Consider the following 10351-nt stretch of genomic DNA (forward strand, 5'->3'; position numbering starts at 1 on the left):
CATTGTTAAATGAGAGCTTCACTGGGTTTTCTACACTGAAATACACACGATGCATTAGTAGCAGTAGCAAAGATAGCCATCAAAGATGAGAACTGGGTTGTGCTGGATATTAACCCTTGCACATTATAGCCAGTGATATTACCAGTGTTGCAAAATGGTATTTATCCAAGGTCAGGCATATCTCCGTCTGTCACAGCTTTATGATGTTGTCCTGATCCCAGATGCTTAAGAAGGGCTTCCACTGAAACTTGCTAAAGGATTGCTCTCATCCCAAGTGCTGGTGGCAGTAGGAGCCTGTGTGGTGCGTTGGATGGCCACAGGGTGCCACTGCTCGCAGCCAGCAGGATGAATTTAGCCTAATTCCACAAGCCTAAGTACTGGATGTAGGCTGGTGCATTTTTGCACCAGCAGGAGAGGTGGAAGAGTCACATGATAAAGAATTCCACGGGGATTTTTCTCTTTTTGCAGCACAGTTGGCTGGCAGAGCACTGCTGAGATCCATGGCAGAGAGAAGAGAAAGGTCTGTGCCAGGCTTGGCCCAGATTGCTGAAGTCATGGCTGAAGGACTCCTCTGCAAGTGCTGCCCTGCTCTTGCATAGGCCTGTTCTGGGTCACCCCTGTGTCTTCATGCGTCCTTATTTAACCAAGTTCCCCGTCAAATGGATGGTGCACAATTGCTGTTTCTAGTTAGATGTTCCAACGTCACATTTTGTCAGATTCACAGTCTAGCTCTTGTTCTGCTTTGAATTGTGACTCCAGAGGTGATATGTCACCTTTTATGTCCTATATGCAATCTTCCATCCACATCATAAGAGTCAAGGCAGTGATGGCAAACTTGCAAAACTCTCATCATGATTGACCTGTGACACTTTTCAGTGTCATGCTGACAAGGCCTGAAGACTGCCCAGGCAGCAGCAAGAACCAGAGGAAACTTAGGAGAGTGTGGGCAGGAGATGGGGATAAGTATTCAGCAGTTAAAGTGCTGCTAGGTGTGAGGGCTGCTTGGCATGCAACATGAAAAAGGTCTGCCATCACTGACCTAGGAGCTGCCAAAGTGTTGGATTTGAATGAAGTGTGGGCAGGTGGGGGGGAGTAGGAGGAGACAAGAGCAGTAAAGGTGCTGAAGTTTGGAATACTATCTGTATTTCTTCTCACACAGTGTGAGACTAGGTGGCCAAAGGCATCCCAGACAATATAATCACTTCCTTGTGAAAACCAGGCTGTCGCATGGAGTGATACGGACAGAGAGCGGATTAGGCAAGACATTCAGACGGTGACTTTGCAACAGCGTTGGCTGGGGCCAAGGATCTGTGTTGGCATGGCAGTTCTGTTAACCTTCATAATGCTGTTTGCTACTCATGCCATTTCAGTGCACGGTCCTCTCTGAGGATTGTTTCTTTTGTAATGCTATTTTTTTCTTTCGTTATAGGGAGGAGTGAAAGTCCTAATTACAGGTCCATGGCAAGAAGCCAGCAATAATTACAGCTGTCTGTTTGATCAGATTTCAGTGCCTGCATCTTTAATTCAGCCAGGGGTGCTGCGCTGCTACTGCCCAGGTAAGGAATGCCTCTCTTCTAGAGCTGGTGGTATCAGAGGAAGTCCGTAGCTTAATAGTGTTGCATATATAGCTGTCTTTTGTGGGGGAAGATATGGTGAATTGTTGCCATATCCTTCACTTGTCTCACCTGAAATCTGCCCATGTACCTCTGGCTGCTTTTTCAATTAAGTTACGTTGCTGCTCTGGAGGCAGACCTCTTTTAGTTTGAATGGATTTAGTTGACCCACATTCGCTTCCAAAGGATGCTAAGTGAGAGCTGGAAGGAGAAGCTAGAGCATATATGAAGATCAAAGTGCTAAATGGTTTTTATCAAAGCGCTGAATGTCTTGACTGAGCTCATGGACCCATTGTACAGGGTAGTGTATAAACATTGAGGAAATTTTCCCTTTTCTTTGACCTCTGTAATGAGTAAACAGCAATTTAGAGTCTTGATACATAACAACAAATCACGTAAGTACAATTTAGAAGCTCTTAGTATTGCTTTCATTTTGAAATAGATTAAATATTAACTGATATTCAGATATGCATTCACTGCCTGCTGCCTCTTAATTTGTGTATAGTCTGCACTTTCTGTTTGGCTCACACACAATAGGAATGCCTCCACGGTCCCTGCCAAGGTTTTCAGTAGTACTGGCACACARTATGCGACTTTAAGTATGTGCAGAATAATTTAGCTTTATCATTAGGCCCCAACTTCCTGCAGAAAACACAGTGAAGATGGTTAAACTTTAAGAACCCATGATTCTGCATTCTGCCAAAACAGTCTGCTGGCTTGACTCAGAAGCTTACAACCATCATGTTTTAAAATACACATTGGCATTTTCAGTTTGTCTAATCTCAAAAATATTGCAACTAGACAATCACCTACTCTCACAGCATCTACTCTTGCCCCTTTTGCACCTGAGGAGAACAGTAGAATGATAGCTAGTTGTGTTTCTGCAGGGAAGTCCCTGTCTCACTGCATATTCTTTCCTTTTAGCTCATGACACTGGGCTYGTGACTTTGCAAGTTGCCTTCAACAATCAGATCATCTCCAATTCTGTGGTATTTGAATATAAAGCCAGAGCTCTGCCAACCCTGCCTTCCTCCCAGCATGACTGGCTGTCCTTAGATGGTAAGAAGCACACAGTATTCTTTAATCAAGCTCACCAAGTGGTGGTGACTCTGAATGAATGAAACAGCTCCTGGGGAGAGCGGGAGGGACGGAAGTGTGCAGGAGGTGAGTCTATGCTGTGGGGAMGGTCTGTTGCTCTTTGCTCCATTAATCAGACCTCTTGCTGAAATGTTCTGTTAATTTTCTGCTGTGAACAAAATGTGGCAGCATTTGAGAGAAAGGGAGACCAGRGGTGTTTGCTTCATGTGAATAGAAAGCTGCTCTCTTCCCAAAATGTGAACAACCCAGTCCATAGCAGGAGAGGAACTTCTACACTGCAGCTGTGTTCCTGAGAACTCTGACCTTCAGTTTATCTAGAAAAAATGTGTATTTAAATAAGCAGAAAGGGGGAAGATGGCAAAGCAGCATACAGAATAAGGAAGGGAAGTTACAGGCAGTCACTACTGTGGTGTCTACATTCTGTTTCAACAACTAGAAGTTATCAAAAGGGGCAGATACAGCTTCTCTCAAGCACCTGAGAATCTCAGCACCAGAGCAGTCTGTCCTTGTGGCAAACTAGGCATTCTCTGGCATGTACCAGCCACGATCTGCCTTTTTAGACTCATAAGACTTGTGACAGTATCCCTCATGCCTTGTAGGGATACACTCAAATATTAGCTCTTAGCCTAGTATTTGACAGAAGAATCCATGATTGATCAGGACAGAACTGCTGTAATCCGTCAGCACTGAAAGGTGTGAACACAGACTTTGGATTTATACAGTAATTCTGTGCATGCAAATCTTAAGTCCAGGTTTATATGGTGACCCTGAGCCCCTAAAATGTATTTTACAAAGGAGAAAAATGGGAAAAGGATAACAAGGGGACTTAGGAGCTTAGAGCACCAGGCTATAGGAATTGAATTGCCCCACTTGAATTATCTATGACTTCCAGGGCTGCATAGAACAGCTTTTGGAGGAAACAAAAAGCCAGTAAGTGCTTCTAGCAAGCAGCAGATCCACTGGCTGGTCTTGGTTACTTCTGTAGCAGACTGACTGCATGAACGTTATTGGTTTTCTCTCTGGGTAATGCTTGGATAAGGTGGCAGTGTTAAGCTGGAGAACAATTCCATTTCTCTTCCTGATGTGATTGTGGGAGAGATGCAGCTTCCTGTTCAGACCTAGAAGGTCTCAGGAAAGAACTGTTTTGTACTAACAGCCGTGACAGGCTGGAAAAAGACCACCAATACTGCTTTCATCCTTTTTCACAAGGGAGAGACAACTGCTGGGGTACTGCATTTTGTGCAATTTTAGCAAAGTCCTGCCACTCCTGCTTTGTGACCTATTTGTTAAGTGTCTGCTTTCTCTGCTAAGTATGAGAAACAGATATGGTAAAGTCAGATCCCTAGTCTTCAGAGATCTCATAGGTGAGAAACTGATGTTAGTGTTACACAGCATTGCATCAAAGAAATCATAGGAGTAGTAAAGATGMAGGAAGTAGTGAGTCTACCGTGGATATTACTTTTGCTATCAGTTTAATAACTTTAAATATTGCTATCATTACAAAGATTTGAAGTAGCATGTGTCACTGTGTTATTATAATGCATACCTGTTTTCACCTGTTTTCAAAATGTTTCACTTTAACTGGAGAAATATTGAACAGTTTTGAGCTTAATTCAGACCAGTTACACACCCATGTAGGTGGTGTTTGGAAGAGTTTTGTTGGGCTCGCTTATTCTATCTGGGAAGCCATGACAATAAAAGCTTTCTTCACTAACATATTCACAGATGCTTTCTCCATACCAGTAGCAACTTTGAGCCTAGATACTAGTCATATGAGTCAAATATCTGAGCACCCTGACACTGGTGATTAAAGTATAAACATAGAATTTGAGTTTGCCTGACTTCTGAGTGTTGGAAGAGGCTATATTTGGTTTTCACCTGCTACTGAAAGTGCTTGCTGCATGTGAAATGCAACAGATACTGATGTTAGAAACTAAGGGGTTAGCACTCTCTCTGTTGTGGCATGCCAAGAGGACACAGTTTAAGATCCTTCCTGGCCACTTCTCTCAGTGCTGCTGAATTTGGAGGAACTGCAGAGGGTGGCTGTCGGGGCTGTGATTGCTGTCTCTGATGTTCCTGTAGTTTGTCTGGAAGCTGCTGGTTACCAGGCGAGCTCTCAATTAGAGCTTGTTATGATGTGGTGATGGTGGAAGGGAGGGGGACTGCAGCAGTGAACAAACTAGGACATTGCTAACAGGAAGGAGAAGGGGGGGAAAAAAAAGTAAAAGGACCGCTGCAATGCAGAAGCCCTTCAGGGAAAAAAGGCTGAATAATTATACGAACCATAGGCCTTTGCTTTGATGCACAGTGCTACAAAGGCAGCAAATTACCCTCTTATTTAAAGGACCAGTAACATCTCCCTGTGCATTCTTAGAAAACAAATATTAGCTAAGGTATAAGCCAATGTGGTTTGATTTTATCAGTAGGATAACTACACAAATTCCTTGGTCTTCTCTGTTTGCTTTAAGTGTACTACTTTAAATCTTTACCCTACTATCAGCTACATAATCTTGAGGGAAAGATTGCAAGGAAAATTTATAGTCCCAAAATATTGACTAGAATTTTAAAGTTCTTTTTAATTAACTCAAATGGACATTTTGAATTCCTTTGCACTACACCGTTAAACAAATTTAATGATTCCAGCTAGTATTACCACTGGGGGAGAGGCAGGGTTGATGAAGTCCACAATACCCCAAGGATGGCTTAGTAAAGGGATAAACAATTTCCATCCTTCATAGATTTACTTAAGCAATTGTCTTTAACACAACTCTTTAAAATAAAGACAAAGACATTCAATATATGATCTGTATATATTCAATTACTTTAGGACAAAAATAAATCACCCTCTCTATTCAGGTCTGTAGTTGTCTGAAAACCTTTAGCCTCAGTTGCTTTTCTTAAAGAGGCAATTCTTTAGCTGCCTGACCGTGCATAGCTCCGAGCAAAGTGGCTGTAAACCTCTACAAACTCCTCTTGAGAATTCACTGTCCAGTAATAAGAGTTGTTGTTATCATACACCTTTGCAGTACTAGTCTGTTACACAGGCTATAGCACAGCTCCACATGTAAAAGGCAGACAGTAGCAGTTTGATCAAGAAAGGATATGGAAAAAATTAGGCCAATAAATAAATAAATGTACAGAAAATTGCTGCTCTCGGATATGAATTGCTCCCAGTTAACATTAAGGTTATACATACATACATACATATATATATATAAAGAATCTTGTGTTTTTTAATGGTGAGGCAAGGGGAGATCAAGTTAGGATATATCAGTTGTATCTTGCTGCTGATTCAGCTTATGCCTTGGGTAAGGATGTTCACCCAATGAAAAGATTATGAGAGGGTTGCAAAAGGAGACTAAGAAAATCAAACCATGTGTGCTATTCAAAAGTCTATCTGTACAATGATATTTTTCATGGGGTCTTTATTAAGAGAGGTTTGGGAAAGCTGCTAATTGAAAGTGGTTTTCTGAGTCTCAGTCCTCTTAGCTGTATGGCAGGGGTAAGAGTGATGCTCAGGTAATTTGTAAGGTGATTTGAAACTCAAACTGCTGAACACTTGTGAACAGGGCTCATCAGTCTGCCTGACAGACCGTGTGAATGTATTTCATTTGTGGATCTCTTAGCACTTGGCAGCTGGGTTATTAGACCCATCTTCTGGAAGATAGCAACAATTCATAGTGAGCTGCCCTCTTCAATAGGAGCCTAGCTTTTTGGCATGAGATACTTTTACATAGTGTGTTGGGAACAGTGTGACAGTAGAAGAGCAACAAAACTCAGACTGAGTTCCTCTTTCTGCCACCATTTTCTATGGGAACAGCTGCTCAGTGGATACAGCCAGACGGAAAGCAGTGTAATCTCACAAGCTTTGCCCAAAGAGGTGGAGAGAGAGTATAAGCACCCTTTCTGAAAAAATCCAGGGAAACAGATTACAATTCTTTTTGTCCTTTGGGGAGTCAAAAGTTGCCTGGTTGAAGTTTGTTTTCTTCCATGTCAGCCAGCACCTCGGAGCTTTCGGTTGCAAGAGCCCTCTGGGCAGATGGAACACATGGCTGGTCAGGACTCCGTATTGGTGGGCCAAGACAAGACAAATCCCAGTGAAGGGGCTTATAAGGCTTTTTTTTTCCCCTGAATTTTAGCTAGTGTTGAATTCTCAGTTTGATTTGTCTGTCTTTCCCAACTGGGCAGCATAAAAAGACTGAGTTTTTGTTTGATGACTGTCATTTATGTTAGTGTATCTGTTGCCAGACCCACAGCACCCATGTGCTGGGTTTTGCATGTAAGAAGTACACAGGACAGAACAGATCATTTGTACTCAGGTCATTTGTGGTTACACACAGTCTGCATGCTACCTGTAGCATTTCACAGTTTGGCAGGTATGTGATTGCTGTAATGTGGTGATAGATATAAAAGGCAGTAGATGTTCATCATCAAAATCCACTGAGAATACCTGTTTAGCAGGATATGATGCCCTTTTTAGCACGCAGATGTCATTAGATTCAGACAACATGGTCTTGTAGAAACTGTGTGTTCAGTATTGATGAGGTCTTTAGAAATTTAGTTTCACAGCTATAAAAGACCATCAGTGGAAAAAAAAAATGTGTCCAGAAACAGCAGCAAGATGAAATGAAAGTGCTGAGGAAAAAAAATACGTCTCTGACAACTGGTGACAGTTACTCTTCCTTGAGGCATCCGGTTCTAGGATCTGGGGATTATGTGCATGTCTTCCCAGCTTACTGCTTATGCTCTAAAACAGTTGCATTTATGCTTCAGGCAGATTCTGGATACCTGTTGCTCAACAGGCTTTGGGTTTGACACAAATCTCTTGCTGTCTCTCCAACAAGCACTGAAATGAGCAGTTGCTTTCTGACTGGAATAGTTACTCCTCTCTTTACCTGGGTAGATGCAAATCTGACTTAACATTTTGGATTTTACCACAAAAGATTTTATACTTCAGGGAGAGGACTGAACTTTTTATTGTGTTATGGATGTGTGCTGCATCACACAGGGATGGATGTGGGTTGGTAAAATACATCAGTATCTTGTTCCTTACTAGGAAGTGCACTGCAAACTGTAAATGTTTCTGTCTGTTCTTCTCTTTTCTTTACATTTACTCTGAAAATGCAATAGTCAGTATGGATGCTTTATTTTGTTTATATTCCTCCTGAGATGTGTGTTTTCTCATTTTATACATGATCATTAAGGACAGAAAGTTCAACTACAGTTGTTTTAAGTAAATCTGTCTTTCATTACTTTGACTGCATTTTGCAAACTATCTTTTTTTTTTTTTTTCTATTTTGGCTATAATATGATTATATTGAGGCAAAGTGTATTTAATTTTGTGACCTGGAGGTTGTCTTTTCAGCTGGTCTGACTTCACAGTCAGACAATAGATTTCCTCAGGAATATCAGTGTTTATTCTCAGACCAATAACTAAAACATGCTTCAGTGCTTACATGAGTCTTTGCAGGGATCTGCAGTTCCTTTTTTGTATTAAGTAACATACTGCAGGTGACATTCTCTGAATTCATTGTGGGAATTTAACTATGTAGAGGAGATACTAACTTTTACTAGTTCTGCAGATTTGCTGTATTAGAGCTATTATTAAAATTATGTTTACTGTGTGTATACAGCGATGAACAGCATTGCATATTATAACCTGTTTTTTTTAAAAGTGACACAAATATTTTCCTGTCATGTTTCTGATTCATTCTCATTTACTTAAGCATGTTCTATAAATACAGATTTATACAAGTGTTTTCATAAATATCTGTAAATTCATTCTTACTTCAAAAAACCATTGGAAACGGTCTGTGCTAGAGGGAAATAGGGCGAGTAAAGCAGGATAAGAAATCGAGTATGGTGTGAGTTCAAAAGCAAGATGCTTATTATCATTTCTGCTTTTAGGATTTAGAGAAGAGGTTGCAAATCCTAGGATTTCTGTAGACAATGTGACACCGAAGGATTTTTTTTTAAGGGCTTAATAGTTTGTTGTTCAGATATTTTCTCTTGGAAATTTGTTCAGAGGCCCTATGTATGTTAGGGATTCTGAAAATTCTCTGCTAGTGCTAACAAATACAGGCTTCCTAGAAAAAGCTTTATTACAAACTGGTATTTTGCAGAAAGAGGAGAAGACATGGAGAAGCCACAGCACTAGAGAAGCTAATAAGCCCCATCTTAGATCACCACCTAGCACAGAAGTATGAGCAGTTAGCAGTGTTGGACGTGGAACTGAATGAAGAAGAGTTCAGAATTGTCTTATTTCTGTCATGATTTTGTTACCCTCTGAAGCAAAGGATATGACATCATTTTTACTCCAGAAGCTGGCTTAACACCCTTTTTCTTCCAGTCTCAAATGCAGCAGGATCTTGGTCCATGACTGTGACATTAAGGTTGCGGTAACAGAACAATTTCTTCATTGCCCCCCCTAATTTTAATGCCATATTCCAGACTGCAGATTTAGGAATAAAGCCAGTCTGCAAGTTCTGACATACYGAAACTCTGGGTACCAGACTGCATCTGGATAGAAGGGGAGGTGCACAGAGATCTTAGCAGAATGGGTAGCACAGGTCTCATCTGGATTATATGAGAGTTCAAATCTCATTTGCAGGGGAAGGCTATGAACTTGGAAAAGCCAAGGGCCACTTAATTGTAGGAAAGTTGCAGTATGATCTTTGGAGCAGGAGGGAATGTTCCAAGTTTCTAAGTTGGGGGGGGGGGAATGTTCCTATCGCTGCTTCCTGTTAGACTGAAACAACCTCCTTTTTAGTTGCAGGCTTGGTTCGGTTGAATGATCTCCTCTGTTTGCTTTGGTGCACCGTAGTAACGATTCCATAAGCCCAGAAATCTTTCTGCTGCTAGAGATCTGGGGGGACCTGCAGGCACACAGTGAATCATCCTTTTTATAAGCAGCTTCTGAGGGACTGCATGACGCAGCCGTGGAGAGAACAAAAGAGATTTGTTCCTTCACACTGCACAGCGGTACAGCTAGGTTCCTACAGGGTCCATCTTGCAACGCAGCCTTGTATTTCCGTGGTGGCTCTGAAACTCATTTTCCTCTAGAAGGAGGAGCAGTGATGGCCAGTTTACTAGGTAGTGGAAAAGGTGTGTTTTTGTTTATGTACCACCAGATCTGTTCACAGTGCTTTACAGTTGGGAAAATGGCACACCTGAGGCTGCTAGCATCCGGTTTGGGAGGTCTCCCAAAGCCTAAGCAAGAGCCAGGGTCAGCAGTGCGGCCAGAGATGCATTTGCGTGGGCTCCAAGGAGCCTTGTCATCCTCCAGGTGCTCTTGCTTGTGCTGTAGGGGGAACATAACACAACAAGGCCTAAAAATCACAATTACTCTTTCTCATGCCCATGAGACRTACACGCAGCCTTTGGAGCCTTTTCTCTGGGGAGCCGGAGTTYCCCTCTTTTGGCCTTTGTGTCCGTTGGGGTTCCTCCAGATTCGGGTGCTAGCTCGAGAAGCCCGCTTGTTATAACGCGAGAGGCAACCTGCGGGTGCCAGCGGGAGCAGCCCGCGCCGTGCCGCTCGCGGGCGGCGGCCGCGCCGCCGGTGCTGCGCTGCGCTGCGCTGCGCTGCGCTGCGGGCGCGCGCCGTTGCCATGGGGAGCGCGGGCCGCAGCGCCCGCAGGGCG

At 42.6% G+C, this 10351-nt stretch overlaps 1 protein-coding gene across 5 annotated transcripts in view; it reads left to right on the forward strand.

Moving 5' to 3' along the window:
- CAMTA1 (calmodulin binding transcription activator 1) overlaps positions 1 to 10351 on the forward strand; it is a 421647-nt gene that overhangs the window by 366309 nt on the left and 44987 nt on the right. For all 5 annotated transcript variants that reach the window (XM_085311536.1, XM_085311532.1, XM_085311534.1 and 2 more), the window contains 2 exons: positions 1430 to 1556; positions 2538 to 2672. In XM_085311536.1, the coding sequence (XP_085167662.1) occupies positions 1430 to 1556; positions 2538 to 2672 (262 nt within the window). The remainder of the gene's footprint in view (positions 1 to 1429; positions 1557 to 2537; positions 2673 to 10351) is intronic.

Source organism: Rhea americana, unplaced genomic scaffold (assembly GCF_003343005.1).
Source record: "Rhea americana isolate MKP2758 unplaced genomic scaffold, rheAme1 scaffold_343, whole genome shotgun sequence".
Lineage (NCBI taxonomy): Eukaryota > Metazoa > Chordata > Aves > Rheiformes > Rheidae > Rhea > Rhea americana.